This window comes from Hylobates moloch, unplaced genomic scaffold, assembly GCF_009828535.3.
Source record: "Hylobates moloch isolate HMO894 unplaced genomic scaffold, HMol_V3 SCAFFOLD_5, whole genome shotgun sequence".
NCBI classification, from domain to species: domain Eukaryota; kingdom Metazoa; phylum Chordata; class Mammalia; order Primates; family Hylobatidae; genus Hylobates; species Hylobates moloch.
In genome coordinates this window covers 53485487-53511604 of record NW_026652280.1, presented here as the reverse complement: position 1 = coordinate 53511604, position 26118 = coordinate 53485487, and the positions used below count along the sequence as shown (strand labels likewise).

Here is a 26118-nt window from a genome sequence, read left to right as displayed (position 1 = left end):
GTAAAAAGCCTTACAATTCAAAGGGCATTGGGCAAAACACCCAAAAGGCTCTTACCTTATCAGTGATGAGTGTTTAGTCCAGGACTAAACACTGCTCTTTGTCCTGCCTAAAATATCTTAAAAGCAATTTCAGAAAGTTCAAACTGTTTGTAACTTATTAAACTGAATCCCAAAGCAAAGCTTAAGAATATCTCTAGGTATACATATATCTTCATCACCCAATAACATAAAATTCACAATGTCTGGAATCCAATTATCACGCACACAAAGGATAGAGAAAAAAAAACTGATTAAAACTGACCCTATAATGACATAGATTATTAGAGTTGGCAGAAGAGGATATTAAAAGAATTATACTTGTATTCCATATGTTCAAAACAATTAAGGACAGACACGGAAGATATTAAAAAGATCTAAACCAAACTTCTAGAGGTGAAAACGACAAAGTCTGAGATAACACTCAACAAACTCCAAGCATAAGAAACATGAAGAAATCAACACCAATGCATGCTCTCATCAAACTGCTCAAAACAATTTGGGCAAGAGAGAAATTTCTTCAATCAAACAATTTGATAAAGGGAAAATCTTAAAAACAGAGAAAAAAGACATATTAACTACAAAAGAACAAAGATAAATGACGGCAAATGTCTCCTTGGAAACAATGTAAGGAAGAAAAGAGTGGAGCATCTTTAAAGTATGGAAAGAAAACAAAAACAAACTGTCCGCCTAGAATTCTATACCCAGAGAAAATATCTTTCAAAAATAAAGGCAAAATAAACATCTTTTTCAGACATACAAAAGCTGATTATTACCAGTACACCTGCATTTCAAGAAATGTTAAAGTCCTTCAGGCAAACAAAAATGATACCAGATAGAAATATGAATCCATACATAAATAATAAAGAGTACCAAAAACGGTAACTACATGGGTCAATTTAAAATTTTTTTTCCTTATATTTAAGTATCTTTAACTGATTTTTTTAGACAAAAATAAATTCAATATACTGTGGAGTTTATAACATATACAGAAGTAAAATTTGTAACAATAACACAAAGATCGAGAAGAAAAGCAGACTACCTTAAGGTTCTTACACTATATATAGGCATACTATCACTTGAAGACACTGATACATGGTACATAGACGAACCTTGAAAATATTATTTTAAGTAAAAAAACAAAACACCAGTCACAAAACTCCACATATTGTATGATTCCATTTATCTTAAATGTACTGAATAGGCAAATCCATAGAGATAGAAAGTAAACTACTGTTGCTGGAAAATCTCCAAATATTTGAAAACGAAATTACAGACTGAGTATTTAAGTATTTAAGGCTGAGTAGTTGAAGGGGAATGAGGAGTGACTGCTAATAGGTATACAGTTTATCAGGTTGGTGAAAATGTTTTAAAATTAGAGGGTGGTGATGGCTGCCCTTTTTCTTGAGACAGGATATCATTAGCTCTGTCGCTCAGGCTGGAGTATAGTGACACAATCACAACTCACTGCAGCCTCAGCCTCCTGAAGAGCTGGGACTACAGGCACATGCCATCGTGCCTGGCTAGTTTTTTGTAGAGGTGGGGTCTCGCTTTGTTGCCCAGGTTGGTCTTCAACTCCTGGGCTCAAGCAATCCTCCTGCCTTAGCTTCCCAAAGTGCTATAATTATAGGCGTGAGCCACCATCCCCAGTCTACCTTTTTGAATATGCTTAAAAACCACTGAATGGTATACTTTAGAATGGTGACTTGTATGATATGTGACTTGTATCTCAATAAAGCTGTTTTTGTTAAAAACAGGAGAAAAATCAAAGGAAGGCCGAAAAAGAGGAAAAGGTGAACAAAAACCAGATGGGACAAATAGAAAAAATAAAGATGATATACTTAATCATATCCATAATCACACTAAACATGTCAAAAACCCCAATTTAAAGACAGCAATTGGCAGGTTGGATTTAAAAAAGCAAGATCCGACTGACTACATATGCTGTCTACTTAAAATATAATTTAAATATAAAAACAAATATGTTAAAAGGATGAAAAATATATTATTCTAATACTAATCAAAAGAAAAGTGGTATTCAGTATTGATACTAGACAAACTAGATTTCAGAGCAAACAATATTGGCAGGGATAAAGACAGTTATTTGATAATGGTAAAGGAGTAAATTCATCAGAAAGATTTGAAAATCTCCAAATATTTGAAAATGAAATTGCACACTTCTGATGTGCTGTGGGTCAAAAAAGAAATAAAAAGTGAAACCAGGATGTATTTTGAACTGATTAAAAATAACAGCATCAGATGCAGTTTAAGAGTACTTAGAAATAAACATCTATATTAGAAAGAAAGACAGTTCTTAAATCAATGGGACTACAACTTCAATCTTAAGAAACTGGAAAAAGAAGAACAAATAAAACCCAAGCAAGCAGAAAAAAAGAAATAATAAAGTTCTGGGCAGAAATCAAAGAAACAGAAAAGCAAATGGGCAAAAGGCAATCAATAAAATCAAAAGCTGCTTTTTGAGAAAAATCAATAGGTAGATTAAAACTAGGCAGATAAATGAGGACAAAGAGAGAAGACACAAATTATTAATATTGGAAATGAGAGAGGTAATATCACTACAGATTATGGAGATATTAAGTGATGATAAAGCAATTATTCAACAACATAGATAAAATGGACAACTCCTATGAAAAATACACAAAACATTTACTCAAGGAAAAAATAGATAACCTGAATACCCCCTATATTTCATAAATTAAATTTATAATTTAAAAATTTCTCACACAAAAAAACTATAAACCCAGACGGCTTCACTGGTAACTTGCACCAAACATTTTAGAAAGAATAATGCCAATTTTCTGAAGAGAGGAAATTCTTCCCAACTCACTCTATGAAACCAGTGCTACCTCAGTAACAAAACCAGACTAAAATGTTACAAGAAAAAAAAAAGATTCCAAAATTTGTCATGAAAATACAGATGTTCCTTGACTTACCATGGGGTTATGTCCCAATTAACCCACTATAAGTTGGAAATATCCTAAGTTTTGCATACCTCATGTCATTTATTAAACACTGCACTGAAAGTATAAAACAGAGTGATCGTATGGTTACTGGAAGTAGAATTTCTACTAAATGCACATCACTTTTCACAGCATTGTGAAGTCAAAAAACCTAAGTTGAACCACTGTTAAGTCAGGACACATCTGACTGGGACTACAGGCATATGCCACCACGACTGGCTAGATTTTTATAGAGGTGGGAGGGTCTTGCTTTGTTGCCCAGACTGGTCTTGAACTCCTGGACTAAGTGATGCAGATGCAGAAATTCTTAACAAAATTTTAGCTAATCAACCCAATATATAAAAAGGATATACATTTGTAATCCCAGCACTTTGGGAGGCCGAGGAGGGCGGATCACGAGGTCAGGAGATCGAGACCACGGTGAAACCCCGTCTCTACTAAAAATACAAAAAATTAGCCGGGCGTGGTGGCGGGCGCCTGTAGTCCCAGCTACTCGGAGAGGCTGAGGCAGGAGAATGGCGTGAACCCGGGAGGCGGAGCTTGCAGTGAGCCGAGATTGCACCACTGCACTCCAGCCTGGGCGACAGAGCGAGACTCCGTCTCAAAAAAAAAAAAAAAAAAAAAAAAAAAAAAAAAAAAAAAAAAAAAAAAACAACTATGAAAAGGGTAGGGAAAAAGAGTGATGCAATGGAGGGTGTTATGTCTTACTTAAATGGTCATGGTCAGTGAAGGACTCTCTGATATGACATGATGACATTTAAGCAGAGATTTTAATAAAGTGAGTTTGGAGGCACTGCGGGCATTCAGGCAGAAAAAGGGGCAGCAAATACAAAGATTCTCAGGTAGAAACTCACTTGATTCATATAAGGAACAGCAAATAGGCCAGTGTGACTGAAGCAGAGTGAATGAGGGCAGCGAGTGGTTGGGATATAAATATGCAGGCACGAGAAGGGTAGCATAGGAGGTGGGAGCACAAGTCCTATACGGCCTTGTAGGCCAGTATATCATATGGCTTTTACTTAAAACACCACAGGGTTGTAGGCAGAGAGGTGACTAATGTCTTTAAAACATTACTGTGGGTCCCATGTGCAGAGTAGCTTGTAGAGGAGCCACGATAAAATCAAGAAAACCAAAAAGGAGGATATATTGCAACAGTCCAGATGAGTGCTAGTTGTGACTTTGACTTGGGTGAAAGGAGACTGTGAAAAATGGCTAGATATTGGATATATTTTGAAGGAAGAGGTGAGGGGATCTGCTAATTGGATGTCTGCTTTGCAAAAAGGGGAGTCAAAGATGACTCTAGATTTTTAACCTGAGGAACAGGAAGAATGGAACCACTGTTTACTGGGATAGGGAGGACCGATGGGGAAGTATCCTAACAATTTCCACCCTTTTAATTTCTCCCCTTTTATCTTGCATATTGCTGTAAGATTCATCTGCCTAAACTACAACTGTAATTATGTTAGTATTGGGTTTCAGAATCTTCATTAGTTTTCCATTGCCTCAACCATAAAGAGGTGAACGAACTATTTTTCCTAAAATAAAGAAATCAATAGGTCTTTGGGTAGGGGCTAAAGATAAGGTTAAACATTAGGTTAATGTGGAAACACTACTGGCACTAAAATAGCTAAACTGGTCCCCCCCTCATATTCTTTTCTAGTGGGGAAGGAGAAGTGGTTAGCAACTACTCAAACACCATGAGTCTTTATCCACAGTACAGTCCCAAATTCCTGAGAACTTTAGAGAGTGGAATAATTATGATGATAAAAGGAGAAGTAAATCATGTATCTATCATAGCTACCAAGTGCTAGCCACTGCTACACACTTTATATACACTGCTTTTCAAGCTCCACACTGATGTCAGGATAAAGTCCAAGTCCCCTAATACGGCTTGTAAGAGCCTTCTTAAGCTAACTCCAACACCTCTCTCCAGTCTTGTCTCTTCTTCCCCATGCTTCTGCTTTATTGAACTACACACGGTTTAACACTAGTCCCTTTGTGAATGCTCTTCTTTCATCATCCACATCTACTTGGCTAATATTGGCTCATCCTTGGTACTTCACACTTATATATAATATTTCCGAAGGAATATTTCTCAAGATCTGAGTTAGAAGCTCCTTCCACATAAATCTTAGCTTTCCTTATCTAAGTACTTAGCACACTGTATCATATCATGTTTACTCACCTGTATGCCATCTACACTTAAGTTCATAAAGGCTGAGTCCATGTCTATCTTATTTCCAATATGTTCCCAATCTTAGCATGGCACTTGGCATATAATGGTTGCTCAATAAACATTTGCTTAATGAATGGCTTGAAGTTTAGGAGATTTGGAAATATATTGACTTAGAAAGGAAAATGATCAGTTTAGTCTACAACATGCTAAAGCTGAGGGAATCCAAAGACAAGAGATGTTCTGTACATTTGGATAAAAACAAGCTGAAACTGGGTTGAGAAGTAAGAGCTAAGAATACTGAAAATAGAGGGCAGGATGATTCAGAGGCTAGAAAAAAAAACAGTCAAGAATTGATATTAGGGTAAAATAAAAAGGAAAACCAATTAAAAACAATAAAGAATGAATCAATGTAAACACAAGAGGAACAAAATGGTTCAGAAATATAGAAGCTAAAGAAGACCATTTAAAAATGAAAAAGGAAAATGTGCCAATAGCTAAAGTGAGGTCAAGGAAGAGCAAGATAGCTGGTTGCCTATTTTACCTCCGTAGGACCTACTACAGTATCAAACACGTGGAGAATAAATATTTGTTGAGTGATGGAATACATGAACAGAATCTCACTTTTTAAAAAGTTCACCTGCAGATTACAATGAACCTAAATTTCATCTGCTCAGGAATCCTGCCTTTAAATACTCACTAGCCACAACTTATTTCACTTCTAAAACTTATTAAAACCCCCAACTGATCCTTTTGTTTTGTTCGAGTATATTTTTGAAAAATATTACTTATCTGTTCTTATGCTTTTTGTATCTCCTTTGTCTTAAGAAGTGTCAATACAAAAGGGTTGTAGGCGTGAGAGAGGGTTGATAAAAGAACTGCTCATGCCTCAAATTCTAGTTACCACTGCATCTGAGTTTTTCCTCAAACCAGATACTGACGTTGGCCCTGAAAGCCTAAACTGCATATTAAAGATAGTTCCGTGTTAAAAAATAACCTATTTTAGACAGCTTAAGTGGTGAACAAACCAGATCACCTTCACTGAAAAGCGCAGACAAACCTGAAATCAGCCTAAAGGAATTGCCTAATAATAAATCATTTCCATAATAATTCAGAGTATATATGAGTACATTCATAAAACAATGACTATGGTACAAGTCTGAGGACTTTAATGACAAAAATAAGAAACTTAAATGAACACTGGGTTCAAGGGAATACAGTCATCCTAGGATGAGATACACTTCTACATATCTGAAAGTAGAACGACAGGGGAGAAATAACAGTTGAAATAATAGTTATGTGTGTAGAAGGAGGCAACAGAGGGCGGAAAGTTTGAATTTAAAGAGGTGGGATATTATGGGTGTGAAGGAAGTGTAGTGGATATGCTGGAGTGAAGTGGAGTGCTAATGAAAGAATCAACACAGATGGACTCCACATCTCAGTAGGTCAAGGCAAAGTCTCAGCAATAAACATCAGGGAGGATCATAGAAATCACTAAGGTTACCAGAGGCTGGGAAGAAAAGGGATGAGAAGGGATCAAGGAGGGAGAAATAAATGAATTTATTAACACTGAACTGTACGTACACTCAAAAATGGTAAATATGATAAACTCTGTATCTATACTTTACCTCAGTAAACAAAGTATGCCTGAGGGTAAAGACCAGACAGAGGGACAGAGAGAGAGAGAGAGAGAGAGAGAATATATATGTTGTCTTATGTTAAGGCCATGTTTTATATGATAGAGTAACTATGATCAACTGTGTTATTAAACAGCATGAATCTCAAAAGTGATACACTTTTTGTTAACAAATGTACCATAAACATTCCCTCATGAGGGAAACATGAGGCTTCAAGTTAAATAAATTAAAAAAAAAAAAGTTCACCTAATCGAGAGTGAACAAACAATGTGGCAATTCTGCAGCCGGTCAAACTACTTACCTGGTCATATCCATAAGGCCTCTGCTGGGGTGGCTGTGGTGGTCCAGGCTGTGTTGGTCTATATCCTCCATACTGCTGACCTTGTCCCTGTGGGTAGTTAGGATACTGAGGACCTGGACCACCCTGTGAAGGACCTGAAAATAATTTACACAACAAAAACCCACATAAAATGGTAAGTCCCTAGAACTCAGGGAAGGATGTGAACTAGAGAGATGTTACTATATTTTTCTATCTAAACTAAAAAAAGGTAGTTTGGTACCTTGATTTCCTCAAATGCTTTCTGAAATAAATCTGGATGGTAATAATAAGAGTAAAAATACTGTAATGTTACTTCACTATAATTATTGTACTATGCCCTAGCCATTACAAAAGATATTTCAAAATGGGTAAAAAAAGACTCAGGGAGTTGTAAAGTAGGTTAACTCCATGATGATAAGAAAATTAATGTATCTGGTACCGTTAACCAGTACAAGCAAGAGGAAAAAGAGAAAGCAAGAGGCAGATTCAAAGAAAAATACTGAAATAACTTCTGAATAAAGTGGAGGAATAAACGATATTTACAACTATATGATTCTAGATTTATATTTGCAATCACCAAAAGTATATGTCTATACTATGCATTGACAAATTTATTACCAAAATATTTTATAATAGAAACTAAAAACTAGAAAACCCACAGGTTACATGTGAAAAAACTTGATTCAAAAGTCACACTGAGAATTAATCACCTTTAATACTTTATCCATAAAAATGATGACAAATTCCAGAGGTGGCAAGGGACTGATTTGGCTTGCTAAACAGTATGTCTGTTTTATAAACTCTACTACTTTCCATTGTAAAGAACGCTTTAAAAAGCGTGAAGTTGGGCTGGGCGCAGTGGCTTACGCCTGTAATCCCAGCACTCTGGGAGGCTGAGGTGGGAGGATCACCTGAGGTCAGGAGTTTGAGACCAGCCTGACCAATATGATGAAACCCCATCTCTACTAAAAGTACAAAAATTAGCCGGGTGTGGTGGCATGTGACTGTAATCCCAGCTACTCGGGAGGTTGACAGGAGAATCGCTTGAACCCGGGAGGCAGAGGGTGCAGTGAGCAGAGATCGCACCACTGCGCTCCAGGCTAGGCAACAAGAGTGAAACTCCGTCAAAAAAAAAAAAAAAAAAAGCATAAGCTGAAAAGCTTTGACACTTAAATGTTTTCTATCATAGCCATTCAAAACCTGCCATAAAAACACTGATTTCAGAGAAAAGTGTCAAAAGAGAACAAGTTTGCAAGCTTAAATAAATTATATCAGTCTATTATTTATTGTATATTCAACTATTAAAACTTTATTTCTAGTGGAAATAAAGTTTTTTTTGACAACACAAGCCTATGGATAAACAAAATAGAAATTTCTCTTAGGATTCCTGATGTCTAACAAAACAGCATTTAACTATAACACTTTAACAAAAATTAAGCTTTCTTTCATCCTCTCTTACCATTGAAGGTATTTAAGTCAATGAATTTACCTGATTTAGCTGCATTACATCTATTTTCATGCAAAGGCAATAAAACCAGAATATTGTATTTATTAAAAGTATAAATACTAAGTAGTCACAAAATGAAAAGGCCATTTGGGAAGGGCAAGAAAGTTCCTTTATGAAAGAAAAAAAATCCATGGAATATTTCTAAAGTCACATCTGGAATTTGGAAATCAGAACTTGACATTTTTAGAAAAATACCTGACTCCCAGTATCTGACTGAGTTTCAACATGTATGCTGAGGGGGGCAAGAGAATTTCAGTCTGACTACTTAGTTCTAAGACTTGTTATCACAGGTAGACAGAAATGTCCACAGCAATGGCAGAGCTTAAGTCAATGAATAAAAATAAGATATTACCGATGTGAAAGAGACCCTGTTAGGAAGAGATGGAGTCAGTATTCATAAGCAGCTACTTTTCTTTCAATAGAGTTATATCTAAACTGGTTATAGCAGCCTGAGAGTTAAGACTGAAATATCAGGTCCTCATCATTCCCCACTCCCTACTAATAAGTTAAAGTCAGATATCCAGGTAGTAGGTATTATAAGTGAGTATATAATAGGAAAATATTGCTACACTTCCCCCAAATTCTGTATGATACACAGCTGCAATAATTCACCCCGATGGATACGTATATTGCTATTTAGGGAATGACAAACACATTTTCTTTATGCATTCTGAATAGATCTCATTTGTACTCAAAAAAAAAAAAAAAAAAAAAAAAAAAAAAAAACAGTATGTCTTAAAAAAAAATGTATTGGCCACTAGTTTTTCAAAATACATTTGCTAAGCAGATTATATACATATGGTCAATAATTACCCAATCATCAGTTTTCCAAGCACACACAGGGCTAGGCATGACAAATAGGTCTGATAATTCATTTTTCTTGTCTTTTAAATGACTCCACACATTACCTTTGGTCAATGAACCATCTCCAGTTTGTAGTTCTTTTTTAAATGGATTACTAGTTTATCTAAGAGCAACATTTAAACCAACATTTTAACAGTAGACTAGTCTAAAACTGAATTTTCAAGTGATAATTCTTGGAAAAATAAGTATTAAATATCCACTTCCATATTTTAAAACAATCAGCACTACATTTTTTTGGTGATAAAAATAAACTGTACAAAGCTTTACCGTAGCCCTGCTGCTGTCCTGGGTAACCTTGCTGCCCTGGGTACTGCTGCTGCTGGGGTGGATATCCCTGTTGTGGAGGTGGTCCCTGGTATGCATCTTGCTGTTGGCCATACTGTGAATTTCCTACAGGATAATTGGAGAAGAGGAAAAAAAACTGAGAAGTCTGCTTAAGTAACTTTTTTCCCTCTAAGATGCATAGCCAACAACACAAGAACAAAATGAAATGCCATATTGATTTTTAGAAGTTAACAAAACAAAGAAAAAACTCAAACCAAACAGAAGGATTTCGGCCAAACAAACTGCAGTTAAAGCCAATTTTGCAAGGTTGAACTGCAGCATTTTCAGCGTCTCTGCCATACGAGCATTACATTTACTGGAACATCACAGTCATAAGATCATGACTATGCTAAATAAAATAAAAAAGACAAAATTAAAGACAGCTACAAGAGCACACACTAGCTACACGAGATCAGCAAGCTGTTTCCTAAAGGCACTATACTTATATGTAAAATTATACATATGTAAACACACACGAGAAAAAAAAGTTTGATGGATTTATGTTCAAATAGAAAATTTCCACTGAGGAAAAAATTATCTTTAATGTTTTAGTCTTTTTATTATTGTTAGAAATGGCAAGTCATGGTTATACATTTTAAATATTTGTAAGGAAATTATTTTGATTGTTTTGGGCTCCCTGCAACTTTCAAGAAAGCCAGCAACTAGTATTCTACAAGAGCTTTGCATGGGTAGAAGTTGTCTTATGGAAGAATTTTCATTCCTGTAGAAGGGGATATATATGTGTATGTGTGTGAAGGTATATAGATACCTCCTTCGTAGTAATGTTGTGAGGAATCCTCATAAGGCCTATCGTAGCCTTGTTCAGGATACGACGGTTGCTGATAACCGTAATCATTATGACCTACATCAATTCGACAAGAGACAGGAAGAAACGTTAATGGCCACTGAGTGAAAACCCTAAAAATATTTAAACTTTCAGATAAAATTGAAAAAAAAGAAAAAGAAATGGAACATAAAAAATAATTTCAATTGCATTAGCCAAAGATTTACCAATGTGATTGTTTTCATATTGAGATAACGTGCAAATTTTTTTAAAAGCAAAAAGCAGTAGTTTTAGAAACATTACACTTATTGTCTTAAATCTGATAATCCTCATTGAGGGAAAAAAAAACTATCTCCCATTTAAAAAAAAAAAGAGAACAAAAGTCTTTCACATGTAAATAACCTAAATTAAATTAGAATGAACAAAGGAAGTAATTATCATATTTTGTCAAACACCTGTTCTGCTGGTCTCCAATTCCACAGCATATGCTAAAAACAATGCAAAATATAAAAGAGTTCCATAAGTTTTTCCCCTGAAAGAAACTGAAAAATTTTCACGTTCTAACATTTACTTGCATATAAAGTTAAGTGTCTCAAAGTATCTTCAGATGCAAAATTATATATCTTAATTCTGCCATTTTGGAAATCTTTAGAAAATATTTCAAGTATCATAAACATACATCTTCATAAAATTAATATTGTGCTGAGAGAGTATATCTTTAGTTTTAAAGCACAATAAATTTTACCTGTGAGATAATTGGACTCCAGTGAAAAATAATACTCTCACTCTTTTTTTAAAGTTTCACTAAGAAAATGTAGGAAATAACCTTTTAGTTACCTAAAATCTAAGCTCAATTTTACAAAAATGCCTAATTAAGGACACAGGAATAAAATTACAAATGAACATTATACTCAGTGCTCTAGTATTCTAATGTTCCCAAGCCACCTCATAAATACCTACATGAAGGGTTGGCAAACTATGGCCTGCAGTGTTAATATGGCCGGTGGCATGTTTTTGTAAATAAAATTTTATTGGGATACAGTCATGCCTATTCATTTCAGTATTGTCCATAGCTGCTTTCATGCTACAATAAGAGTTCAGTAGCTGAGACCAAAACCATATGGCCCACAAAGACTAAAGTATTTATTATCTGGCCCTTTACAGAAAAAGTTTGCCAATTCCTAATCTATATATTTACTAACATAAATATCCGGACATGAGAGAAAAGAGCCAATGTTGTTTACAAATATTAATTGTTGACATACTCTATATAAATGTCAGATATAAAGTAATACACACCTATGCAAAAATGACACCCTTCAAATTAAAATCCACTAATAAAATGAATTAAAGTAACCTTAATGCTTTGATATTTACAAAATAACAAACCAATATATTTTGAACAGAAAGGTTATACTTATAACAATACAAATGTCACATTTCAAGAGATACCCAGGACCAAAATAACAATGTCAAGTTTAACTCTTTAAAATGTAATTAAAAATTAAAAAATAGAAACAATCATTTATTTTCAGCAGACTTAATACATATAATTTAACAAAGTAGATTTCACGTCTTTAAAATATGTATAGTCTACAACAACCTTACTAAAGTTTTTAATTTAAAAAAATCTTAATACCATGTTTACATATGAAAAGAAAAACAAAACAAAAACCAATGTCCTTAGGTACAAATGTATCTTTATGTTTTATGTATTAATAAAAAATGACAGGCGAGATGTTTTTGCAAATATCCTAAATTGTATCTTCTTGATAGCTTACATGGGCTGCTAGTCAATGGCTGCTAATACTTTAGCTTTAAGTTTCTTAGTTTCTCTGTTCAGTAATTTATATTTACATCAAACGATCATATACATGAATAAGGCTTTTGGCAAATCCTAACAACCCACATCATTTTGTAATGTATTTCTGAATTATTTTTTCTTCTACATTGTATTATAAAATTTTCAAGCATACAGAAAAATTGATGAAACTCTACTGTGAAAACCTACTTGTATGCTTGGATTATTGCTATTCAAATTTTCCTAAAGTACAGTGCATCTTATTAACCAATTTTTCACAAGCCACCTTCTACAAAAAAACAAAAACCAGAAAACCGTAACTAAAAATCTTATTTCCAAATTGCCTTTCCCATTCTACTCAATCTCTATATGGCTATCTTATGGATATAATTTAGTCTCCCAAATTTTTCTCAAAGGCAAGCACTAATGTAAACCTTTGTTGAGAAGTATGAAACATTAATTAAAATGATGAGACTTGGAAAAATAACTTAAGAACTATATACTCTATGTATTTGTACAGTTAATACAAGTCAACTAATCGGTGAACTTTATGGCAGGTGAATTATATCTTAATGAAGCTCTTATAAAAAAAAGAGTAAATCAATAAACATAAGCTTTGGCTGAAATCAAACAACCCTAAATATATTACAAAAGGATCCTCTTTACATAAGGATTCCAATGACAGACTGTGATTCCTGATGGTACTAATGGAACAGCTACACAAAATATACTTTGAATTAGATTATAAACTAACGCTATCATTGGTACTTTAGAGTACTGAGTGTTTCAAAATTTAGAAGAAACAAATTGTTAGTTTCTTCGCCCTCATTAAAATGTTTTAAATAACTCTCTACATTAATATTAGGCAGGGATAGAAAATGGGAAAGTTAACATCAGGAGAGATTACCATCAGGGTAATATTGCTGGTTCATGCCTTCTGGAGGACCTTGTCCACCATGACTGTATTGGTCCCCGTAATAGTCTTCCTGGCCTGAGTACTGCTGTGGTGGGCCTGAAAAACCACAACCAGTCAAGATATAAATAACGTGTTCTCTATGTCATCAAAGGCTTTCTTTCTAATTTGGTATTATAAAAGATTATTTCTCAACTATAGATTCCCGTCTCATGATTTGGCATTTCAGATACTTTTAGCTATTCATATACATACGCATACACACACAGCAGCTCCACATACCACATTTACTAAAATCAATGTTGAGACTATACATGCAATATCAAAAAATACCAGCTCAGAAAAACAAATGCTAACTTCTTAAAAATAGGTTAAACTAGTAGCAAATTTATTTCCTTTTAATTTTGATACTACAGTGCTGTGAAGTAAAACTGGGTTTATTCCTGACCCTTTATCTTATAACTTTTCAAAAACAAAACAGTATTTTCTGTTGTGAATTAGTGAGCTTTTGATATAAAATTTTATGATATAACTTTTTCCAGAAAATAACAGATAAGAAGTTCCTATCCTCTTCGTGACCCCTTTGTACCTACTAGAACCCTACCTTTTGCCAAAAACAAAAAAGAAAGAAAACGCCCTGACTTTGTCTAGATTAAAAGGTAATGAAAATTTAAAGCCTTTCAATTACATTAAGTAGCAAATTTTCCAAACGGAATCTTACCCTGTTGAGGAGGTCTATAGGGAGGAATCTGTCTCTGACCCATCATATGATTGCCTTGGTTAACTTGACCCATCATTCCCATAGGTGGCTGCTGTCCTTGGTAATGTTGTCCACCTCCCTGTGGCATATTGTATTGCTGAGAAGGAGGCTGCTGATGCATCATTGGACCTGAAACAAGACACAACATTATATACATAATTTTTTGTATATAACTTGAACATCTCAAGAGAAATAAGATAATCTTTTATCATATAGTCCCCAAAATATATAATTAAATGCAGTAAAAACTGATTTCAAATAATAAAAATAAGTCTTCGAATTAAAATTCACATGCCTAAAATAATCTGCAAACAAAAGAAAATAACCAATCCATGGTGGTTAACTTGAAATCCACTGGAAGATGATTCTTAGTCATTTTTTAAAACAAAATGCATATAATATATGAACATCCTGAATGTGTGTATTTTCCATTACACGCTATATTTATCTATACCATCTTTCTGGAGAAGATATCATCCTTATGCTACACTGCAAAATACACCAAAAGTAAACTTTACAAAATCACACAGCAAAACAGTGGTCAAACTAAGGGAAAGAAACCAAATCTCTAGATTTTTACTTTGTTCTCTTTTTCAATACTCATTCATTATATAATGGTAGACAGGGAAACTATACAAATACTTAATAGAATTTCATAAGCTTTAATTTAGGACAAAATCTTAAAAAGTCTTCTTTCCCTTTCCCAACTACAAGATTTATAACCTAAAAAGGCCTCCTTGAAATCAAATGGCTATAGTGCTTAATATGTTAAAAGACACATACATTACATAAAGACTCTCACACCTCTAAAAACAGGCAGAGACATGCGACAAGCTGTAGGCTAAGAAATCTGAACTACAGTTTCCAAAGTGAGCAATACTGGGGTGGCCAAACTACCACTGCTATAGCATCACATTGGCAACAGTAAAAATGTATCACAGGAAACAATAAACAATGGCCAGAAAGTCCCACAATGCCATCTAACAATGTTAAGCAGCTCCTGAGAGGTTTACTGGGCCAAGTTATGGTATGGGGAACTCATCATTTTGCCATTATAACATCACTGTCTCAGAAGTATGGATCAGTCCTTTCCCAACTTGCTGTTTATTATAGCTACATACTCCTCCTCCCCCTTGAGTGACATGGAGAAAATTTAAGTACAAAAGGCAAAGTACTAGACAGCCTGGAAAGGTTTCACAGATGAAAGTGCCCAAATGAGCCAAAAGTTCACTATTTAATTACTTAACAAACAATTAAAAACAAAACAAGCCCACCTCTTCAAATATATTACTGACTTACAACAGCAGCAATGATGTAAGCAGAAAGACTTCACATTTCCAATCAGAAGAACTGTTTTATCTGAAGGAGTACTTTATCAGAGCTGCTTTTCTCCTATTTGCCTTCCGTGCTTCCGTTTTTTTTCCTTCTTTTCAATTTTATTCTCATAAATGTGAATGTAAGCCTCTCAAAAACTCTGGGACCTTTCTTTCAACAAGGAAATACACTCTTTGTAGAGACAAAGTGGCTGGGTGAGAGTAGAGGCGAAGAGAACTTAATACTGAAGGTACCCTACAACACTGCCAGTTACATGGTTTCACAGTCATTTCCTATAAACTCCTAACAACTACCAGAGGTAAGGACCCTAATTCTCTATTTTTTTAGCCAAGGAATCTAAAAATCAAGATTACACAGCTAATAGATAAAAACTGAGAATAAGACAAACCTCAAATTTTATTTTGAAGCACGTTTGTTCTCTTTTTCATTGCCTCTATTAAAAAATAAGCTATAACAAATTCGTAAGCCAGGAGTGGTGGCTCACACCTGTAATCCCAGCACTTTGGGAGGCTAAGGTGGGTGGATCACCTGAAGTCAGGAGTTCAAGACCAGCCTGGCTAACATGGTAAAACCCCAACTCTACTAAAATGTACAAAATTAGCCAGGCATGGTGGTGCATGCCTGTAATCCCAGCTATTCAGGAGGCTGAGGCAGGAGAATCGTTTGAACCTGGGAGGCAGAGGTTGCAGTAAGCTGAGATCATGTCACTGCACTCCAGCCTGGGCGACAAGAGTGAAACTCTGCCTCAAAAACCAAAACAAAACAAAATACAAAACAAATTCTGTAGTTCCGAAGCAAATAATTTGCAACAAAAAAGTTCCAAAACACTAGTTTAATAGCAGTTATAATTTTCAAATATATGTTGCATATACTAAACTATTAAACACTAACATTCATAATTTAATAGGTAACCCGATCGGACATTTATGTAATTCATTTTCAGTAAATGAAGGTTTTGCCTTTTCTTCTCCAACACTGTCTAAAGACTTCTTGTCTTAACAGCAGGTAACTATATAACTAAAACCTATAATATTAGAACCAAAAAAAGGAAGCAAAACCACAGTAGCCAAAAGAAAAAAAAAATCCAAAAAGATATATAACAAAACACTAAACCTTGCTCTAAAGGAGAGCAAAGTAACTGTAGCTTAAGCCCGAGATAGAAAAGACCATGCCACTTGTGCTTTATCTTCTGGGACTGTGAGCAGTTCCAATCCCAAAGAGCTCAATTACTACCCTTCTTTTACTGTCACTTCTCTCCCTCAGAGGATTCCAACATCATTCATGATCAAGCCTAAACCACAGAGAGAATGGAGTCAGCTAACACTACTAAAGCACAGTACATTTCATAATTTTCCTCGAAGCCTTATCCATTAAAGAAAAAAAAATTATGACTTTATGACTTCAATTCTGATTGTTTAGGAAGTATATTATTTTCCTTCTTAGGATAATGAAATTATGATACATTGGCAACGTATATTATCTCTTGAGATACTAATGAAACTAAGAGAAGTAAACTCAAAAGGTTACCCCAAAATATGTTCTAAAAACTCGTACTGCAGAGTGAAATAGCATTATAAAATGCATCTTCTATAACCATTTTCTGCAAACAATGGTATCATACATTACTACAGACTTAAAGGTTATTCTTCATCTTTTACATAAGCCATTTTGATGTTAAGACGCACTACAAAGCGTGATAATACATATGCAAAGACCCTACTGATGTCTTAATTACCTGGAATATATTTTTGCAAGCGTTTTGCAAGGGCATATAACAAACACTTATCATTAGCACATTATTTCTTCTCATTTTGGGTTTTATATTCTAACAGATATTCTATGAAAATAACATCTTTTATTTTAAACACATGTAAAAACCTCCCAAATTACCATATTTTATATTATTGGAATTCTTTTCTCCAATGAGATGGTTAATACTTAATTTTATCTTAAGTCAGTGTTCAAAAAAAAAAAAAAAAGAATTTTTTTTGAAGAGTAAGTCAAGGATCAAATTTATTGAGTACTTATTAGGTACAACACCCCAGGCTAGGAGCCATAGTGATATAGAGATGTGATGAGCACTGCCACTGTCTATAGTGACATACAGTTAGGTAGACTGAAAAAAAACAATTTTTAAATACTTAACTATAAGGAAAACATTGTTTTAATCTGTCAATTCTGAATAATGTAATTTTACAAATATTCTATATATATAGAACATTCATACATATACACATGTATTTCACATCTTCAGATACAAACCAATACACTAAAATTTTATAAAAATTGTATCACTAATCTACAAATTATTTTAAATAATATTGTTTAAAATGACAGCTAACATTTAATGAACACATTATTAGCCAGGCACTAAGCTAATAGCTTTACCTGTATTATTTATCTTCCCCAAAGCCCTATGAAACAGGTAGTATTATTATCAACTTCTTCACAGACAACAACATTTAAGGCTCACAAACATTAAGGATCTTACCCAAAGCTGTACTGCTATGAAAGGCTCTAAAGTTGCATAGCTACTAAATGGTCCAAAGCCCATGCTCTTAATCACTATGTATACTTCCTCTCCAAATTCAAATCATACTTTTCCCATGCCACTATCTCCCATGAAAACAGTTCTGTATAATACATCTCTATCACTGTAATATAAAAATCTTAAAATATAAGAAATTTCTTCACCCCACCTATCTTTTACAAGCTTAAGACCATGAAACTCCATAGATAATATCCTCCTCAGGCCTATTTTCACATTCATATTTCATCATTTACTGCTCACATTTTACTATTTGTTCCTTAACCATTTAATCTCAAACTAACCCAATTATAGCTCTTATTTGGAGTTATTTCTAATAATTTATTTGCAAGAATTCCTGTATTCCAAAAAACTCAATTAGCTAACTTACTATCTGCTTAAATAGCTGCTTAAAAAGAATAGGATTCTTTACTTACCTAAATTATACACCTGTCCACATCAAGAATTTTTAGTAGTTAATAAGATGTTTAGATACAATATCAAGGATAAAAGAACAAGAGCAAGTAAGAAAATGTAGGATGACTAGCCCAGTTCAGTAAGGTCACTGCGGCCAAGCACAAATTTAGCTGAGTTTCCCAGCAACCAATGAAAAAACGGAAACATGATTCTAGCTAGTAAAGAGAACACCAGCTCATTAAGAGATACAAAATCTTTCATAACGTTAAAACTTTAGAAAAAATCTCATAAAAGTTTCAAAAGGTATTAAAAATAATATCAATAACAATTTTGTTATTGTCATTTGTTTCTTTAGTGACACAGACCATCTTTACACACAGTTATTCATACTAACCATTTCTTCAAGCTGGTTATTCTTAACTGTGGGCAATTTTGTCCCTCAGGGGACACTGTTATAGCAAGAGGATACCTATCTAGCTAATCAGTCAACAAATAGGATAAAGCAGTGAACAGAACAAGACACAGTTCTTCACTTCATAGAACTGAGTCTAAAGAAAAATAATACATATTTCTTAAAATTATGTAATTATAAGTAGTACTGCTTAAAGGACTCTAAGTATAGGCTACTACACTTAAGTGAATTTGCCTAATAATTTAAAATATAGTGAAGTAAGAGGTGTTTTTTATTTTATGTTGTATGCTTTTCATATTTTTTAGATTTTTTTTTTTTTTTTTTTTTTTGAGACGGAGTCTTGCTCTGTCACCCAGGCTGGAGTGCAGTGGTACAATCTCGGCTCACTGCAACCTCCACCTGCCAGGTTCAAGCGATTCTCCTGCCTCAGCCTCCCGAGAAGCTGAGACTACAGGTGCACACCACCACGTCCGGCTAATTTTTGTATTTTTAGTAGAGACAGGGTTTCATTATGTTGGCCAGGTTGGTCTCAAACTCCTGATCTCAGGTGATCCACCCACCTCGGCATCCCAAAGTGCTGGGATTACAAGCATGAGCCACCACACCTGGCCAAGATTTTTCAAATTTAACATTAGTTATCTTAATAATCAGAAATATTTACTGATTACTAAAATCAGAAAAAAATCAGAAAAATTTAGTAAATTTACTTAATTGGGATTTCCTGTAGCTCCTTTCATCCTGGATGGGGGTTTTGGGTCAAGCAGGGGGTAAAGGATCGAGATTGGAGACTGAGATCAACCACATGGACAAGCGATTAATCAAATCTACAAAATACAGCCCCGATAAAAACTCTGAACATTAAGGCTAAGGGAAACTCCCCTGGTCAGCAATACACCCTGTGCGTATTATCACACATCTGCGAGAGGAACACAACATATACTGACTGTTCAAGGAGAGGACAACACAAACTTTGCATTTGTCCTCCACATTTGATGTCAGCAAATCCGCTCTACCTTCAAAATACATGGTAAATATCCCAAAACTGACTACTTCTGATTGCCTCCATAGCTATCACACTATTTAAAGCCACGATCATCTCTTAAATACAACAAGAGCCTTTTGACAGGTCTCCCTATTTCACCCTTGCCCAATTACAGCCCATTTTCTATACAGCTGCCCAAAGGCATTTTTTGAAAACCATATATTCAGATCATGTTATTCCAGTGCTCAAAACTTTCCAGCAGTATATCTCCTTCCACAGAATAAAATCTAAAATCCTTATGGACTAAAAGACTTTCAAGGCCTAGCCTTCAACTATCTCTTGGACCTTATTTCTTATGACTTTCCACTTTCACTCACTCCGCTCCAGTTCGACGGGTCTCCTTGCTATACCTCAAACACACCAAGTATGCTCCAGTGCACACTTGCTGTTCCATCTGCCTGTGCCACACTCTTTTTCTAGGTATCTGCTTACCACCCTAAAATGGCATACATCCTTATTTTTCTTTTTCCTTTTACTTTGCATATTTCTCTTCATAACACTTATCATTATCTGACATATTTGTATCTGAATCCTCAAGATAAATGAGGAGCTTTTAACCTTATAATAACATTTATATTGTTAGGAACTTACTAGCATTTCCCAAAGTGTCTATAAAACCTTATAGTCTTCACTTTGCATAGTGGGATCAGACCATATCAATGACCACGCAAGCTGAAATCATGCAAAATGATCTTAATAATCAGTAAGGAAAAAAATCATAATTATTCCATGGCCTTTAAAATTTTGGTCAAAACATTGACAATTCTATTACTGTCAGTTAAAAATACATAGGGAAATGAGAAAATATTTAATTCACTGTAATTTTAAACATTAGAAACATTGAGAATTGGTCAGGTGCAGTGGCTCACGCCTGTACTCCCAATACTTCGGGAGGCCTAGGTGCGCGGATCACGTAAGGTCAGGAGTTCAAGACCAGCCTGGCCAATATAGTGAAACCCCATCTCTACTAAAAACACAAAAATGTGCTGGACATGGTAGCATGTGCCTGTAATCCCAGCTACTCGGGAAGCTGAGGCAGGAGAATCGAAACACTTGAACCTGGGAAGTGGAGGTTGCAATGAGCCAATATTGCACCACTGCACTCCAGCCTGGGTGACAGAGGAAGACTCCGTCTCAAAAAAAAAAAGTGGAAAAAAAAAGAAACACTGAGAATTAGTGTTTCACTTCTTTGTAAAAATCCTGTCAAGAATAATTTGAAAAGGTAGTTCCCTTCTCCTAATGGTATATATGACGATTTAGAGTAAGTCTCTTTTCCATGGCTTAGCAAATTGTCACACTCCTTTCTAAGTTTGGATTGGCATCCAACATTTTATCCTTTACACTTTCAAAGTTGTGAAATATTTCCAAGAATTTCTTTAATGTGAAATATTTTGCCAGTCTTGCTTCCTCTGGGACATCTTCATCCTTTTCATCACAACTACTTCTCTCATTTGTATCAATGAGTTCTCCTTCATTAAGCACCTGCAGTGCATAATCAGATTCTCTGAAATGGCAGCAATGTCAACATTCCCACAGTCAGCAATTTCTTAGTACTCCATTTACACTGAATTTGGATTTCATTTCCAGCATTATCACTTTTCATTTCTTTGTTGCACTTTTATCTACGTTGGCCAAGTCCCTCTTTCAATTATCCAGGTTTATAAAATCTCATAGAGGTTTACTGCTGGGAGCCAAGGAAGCAACACAACAACAAGCTTTGCCGTATGTGCATGAACTAACCGACAGATGCACAGTGACCAATCACTGACAAAATCTAAAAGTAACATCCATCACTTATCATGACAGGCATCTGTTATTTATGTAGTGATTTGCAGACTGAAGAAAGAGCAGCTAAGAGTTCATACTTTATACAATTACTCTTAATGTACTATGGTAACTGAAATTCAAATGGTGGTGCTGGGGGAACAGGTGTTATTTAGCTTAACTGCAGTAACTGATATTCATGTATATTAGAATCGCATACAACAAGGCCTGTATTTAGCTTAACTGCAGTAACTGATATTCATGTATATCAGAATTGCATACAGCAAGGCCTGCCTGTATTTCCATAGGATGTCTGTTTCCTCATGTACAGAATGATAGTAATAGTACCTTACCTACTACCTCAAGGATGTGAGAATTAAAGAAGACATGCAAAGCATTTTGATAGTTTTGTTTCTGTTAGTGTCTGGCACTAACAGGTACTCACTGAATATTAGCTGTTACCTTTGGTAAGTAATATGCCAAAAAGAAAAAAAAAAAGAAGAAGAAGAAACGCTCCATGGTAATATATTCATGTTAACTGAAATCAAATCAGTTTCTTTAATAAAAATCTTCTCAGGCCTTTTAATAGTCTAATAAGCATGCTGAACCTTCCAAAGTATTTTACTAGTAATTAGTAAATCTATTAATACCAGAACTTAGCAAATGCTGGGTCAAAGTTCTGATATAATTGGGAAATAATCACATTTTTTCATGAATATTACCATTTCAGAATCCCATCACTAAAACAAACTATTTTAAAAAGTTAAATTCCAGCCAGGCGCGGTGGCTCATGCCTGTAATCCCAGCACTTTGGGAGGCCAAGGCGGGCAGATCACAAGGTCAGGAGATTGAGACCATCCTGGCTAACACGATGAAACCGCGTCTCTACCAAAAATACAAAAAAAATTAGCCGGGCATGGTGGCGGGCGCCTGTAGTCCCAGCTACCTGGGACACTGAGGCAGGAGAATGGCATGAACCCAGGAGGCAGAGCTTGCAGTGAACCGAGATCGTGCCACTGCACTCCAGCATGGGCGACAGAGCGAGACTCCGTCTCAAAAAACAACAACGACAAAAAGTTAAATTCCTATCTCTTAAAACTAACAAAATGTTTTTACATGTGAAATTCACTAAGGCAAACAGACTTAACCTATAAACAACTCCTTCAATAACAGACAAACCACAGAATATATGACATGAACAGGCAATTCATAGAAAACATGCAAACATGCAAACAGCAAATAAACATACGAAGTTAAGCAACCTAATAATTGAAGAAATTAAGTTTACAGTTTTCCCCTACATATTTAGCAAATAGGAAGATTGTCACTAGGTATGTAGTAAAATAAGCACTTTTATAGGCTGTAGGAATGTGAATGTGGCCTCATGCAACCCTTACTGAAAACTATTTGGCAATGTCTCAAATTCATATTTTAATAATTCTATTTCTAGAATTTATCCTACAAAAATCTCGTACAAGTAATCAAAGACTAGGTACAAAGACATTTTTTCCAGGAGTATTTGTAATAGTAAAAGACTAGAAACATCTATCAAAAGTGAATATGGCTTTGTTGTATTATAATACATCCATACAAAGAATGTTGCCATTTAAAAAATGAGAAAGATCTATATATACGAATGGCAGAGGTACAAGGAAATAAACTACCATGTAAAAATACATATGTAAAAGTAAATGCTAGGCTTATCTCAAGCACCTCCTTTTGGTCTATCTCTTAATAATCCATTATGTAATAGTAAGAGATAATAAGATAATAATAAGAGAAAACAATCTCAGCTGTGGCAATACGCACTCTTTGCCCTTCATACTTATATAACGAATGTGAACAGTTTAGGTACTGAAAGAAAAATGTCCTCCTACTTTCATGACAAGCCTCTGGGTCAGTCTAACCAAAGAGTACACTGATAGAAAGCACAGTGTTTTGAAGATATTGTCATTTGCAAATTAGCCATGTGAATCAACACTTTCTTAATACTATTAAAACAACCAGAAATAAATTAGATGCTGTGGCTAAAATAAGACAGTAGCTGATAAATCAATCTCAAATGTTTTTGTGTTCACCTTTTTTAAAAAGCTTGATCGACCAACTGATTTTATAAAAATTATGCAAATGATTACCAAGTCAGGATTTTTACATGCATCATTTCACTTAATCTTACTTAGAGAAATTAAGTAATTTAGTCAAAGGTCCTGCATACAGTAAGCTACAGAGGGCCAAGACATATCCAAATCTAAAGACACATGGAACTTACAAAACATATTCTTTAACACAAGCACTGCAATTTGTAAAATTCTTTATATTTGAATATATAATTAGTAAAATTCTGTTAAATGTGGAAAGCTATAATTACTAATGCCTGATAATGAAAAATACACAGATATCTGTCCAATATAACATCTTCAGAAATCCCTTCTATACAATTTGCCTTTTCATACACTGAATGTACTTGTTGCTTTATTAAATAAACATTTTTCAGACAGGTGATCATATAACACTTGATTTTTACTGAAGAAATGAAAGAAATAAATAAGATTTTGTGTGTCCATCCTCAGATATTTTTCTAGGCATTTGGGATACAGCAGAGAACACACATCCTGCTTTTATAGAGCTTGCTGAATTCTAGTGAAGTTTATGCTCTATATGCAAATAAGTTTATGTAGGAAGATGGTGGTTTACGCTGAAAACCGGAGTTACTCTTTCTGTTTTTTTTAGAGACAGTCTTGCTCTGTCACCCAAGCTGGAGTGCAGTGACACCAGCAAACTCATTACAGCCTCGAAGTCCTGTGCTCAAGTGAACCTCCCGCCTCCACCTCCGAGTAGCTGGGACTGCAGGCACAAGCTACCATGCCCAGCTAATTTTTACATTTCTTTTTGTAAAAAATGCAAGTCTCGCCATCTTGCCCAGGCTGGTCTTCAACTCCTGGGGTCAAGTGATCCTCCCATTTCAGCCTCCCAAAGTGTTGAGGTTACAAGCAAGGGTGCCAACACCCAGCCAGGTCTTTCTCTTAAGGTTCAAAATGACAAAAAAATAAGCTTTTATCTGGGTAACAGCGACAATAACATGGGAAAGTATATGGTGGATTGACTATTATACTTAAGCAACATTTTGCCAGCAGTTTAAGAAACAAATTAACATAAAAATTGGGCCCAGGGTGGTGGCTCGCGCCTGTAATCCCAACACTTTGGGAGGCTGAGGTGGATGGATGGCTTGAGGTCAGGGGTTCAAGACCAACCTGGCCAACATGTCTCTACTAAAATACAAAAATTAGCTGGGCGTGGTGGCAGGCACCTGTCATCCCAGCCCCTAGGAAGGCTGAGGCAGGAGAATTACTTGAACCCAGGAGGCGGAAGCTGCAGTGAGCCGAGACTGCACCTCTGCACTCCAGCCTGGGCGACAAAAAGTAAGACTCCATCTCAAAAAAAAAGAAAAAAAAAAAAAAAAATTGTGCTAAATTGCTCACCTGGAAGCAATGGACCCTCTAAGACAACACAGAGAAAAACATTTTGTAATAATACTAGCTTAGTTGCTGAATTAAAACAAATAAAAATAAATAATGATAAACAAAAGCTTTTAAAGTAAAATATTCAGCTTATTTTTACAAAAACTAAGAAAATGTTTTATAATGAAATGAATATTAAAACTTCATTAATAAAACTCTTCAATCATCCTCTAGCATCTAGTAAAAAAATTCATTAATAAAACTCACCATGAACTTCTTTATTAAAAGGTAACATATAATTAAAATGCTTTTATAAGAAACTCATATGATTAAAAAAGTAGATGCTGCCAGAATACTGTATAACTTTCTTTTTTGGTAACTGTAATTTTGTGTTCTTTTGATTCTGAAATATCAAAATTTAAATGAAGTTTTTTATTTGTCCTAACGAGATTTTTAAAACAATAAAAATTTCCAGTGAAACCCCGTCTCTACTAAAAATACAAAAAAAAAAAACCAGCTGGGCGTAGTGGTGGGCGCCTGTAGTCCCAGCTACTCGGGAGGCTGAGGCAGGAGAATGGCGTGAACCCGGGAGGCAGAGCTTGCAGTGAGCAGAGATTGTGCCACTGCATTCCAGCCTGGGCGACAGAGCCAGACTCCGTCTCAAAAAAAAACACAATAAAAATTTCCTCAATGATTTTAACCATATTTTCTTTTTGAAAATTGTCCTTAATCTCTTCAGATCTCTACCTGGTCATTTCTGTACAGTCTATTTTCTATTAGGAAATTCATAAACTGACCAGGTGCAGTGGCTCATGCCTGTAATCCCAGGACTTTGGGAGGCCAAGGCAGGTGATCACTTAAGCCCAGGCGTTCAAGACCAGCCTGGGCAACATACCAAGACGTTGTTTCTATTCTTTTAACAAAATACGAAAAACAAAAATAAAAAAGAAATTTATAAACTATGAGAACAAGGCAAAAAGTGATATAACTACTGTACTATAGTAAAAGGAAGACCTACACATACTTACAAAATACGACATTTTTAAAAATGAAAGTTGGTCCCT

At 35.0% G+C, this 26118-nt stretch overlaps 1 protein-coding gene across 13 annotated transcripts in view; it reads right to left on the bottom strand.

Moving 5' to 3' along the window:
• Positions 1–26118, bottom strand: part of SS18 (SS18 subunit of BAF chromatin remodeling complex) — a 72731-nt gene that overhangs the window by 6620 nt on the left and 39993 nt on the right. For 10 of the 13 annotated variants that reach the window (XM_032152605.2, XM_058438539.1, XM_058438540.1 and 7 more), the window contains 5 exons: positions 14061–14228; positions 13334–13438; positions 10611–10703; positions 9785–9907; positions 7129–7262 (listed from right to left, as the gene is read on the bottom strand). In XM_032152605.2, the coding sequence (XP_032008496.1) occupies positions 7129–7262; positions 9785–9907; positions 10611–10703; positions 13334–13438; positions 14061–14228 (623 nt within the window). The remainder of the gene's footprint in view (positions 1–7128; positions 7263–9784; positions 9908–10610; positions 10704–13333; positions 13439–14060; positions 14229–26118) is intronic. The other 3 variants (XM_058438546.1, XM_032152609.2, XM_058438537.1) reach the window with 1 other exon arrangement.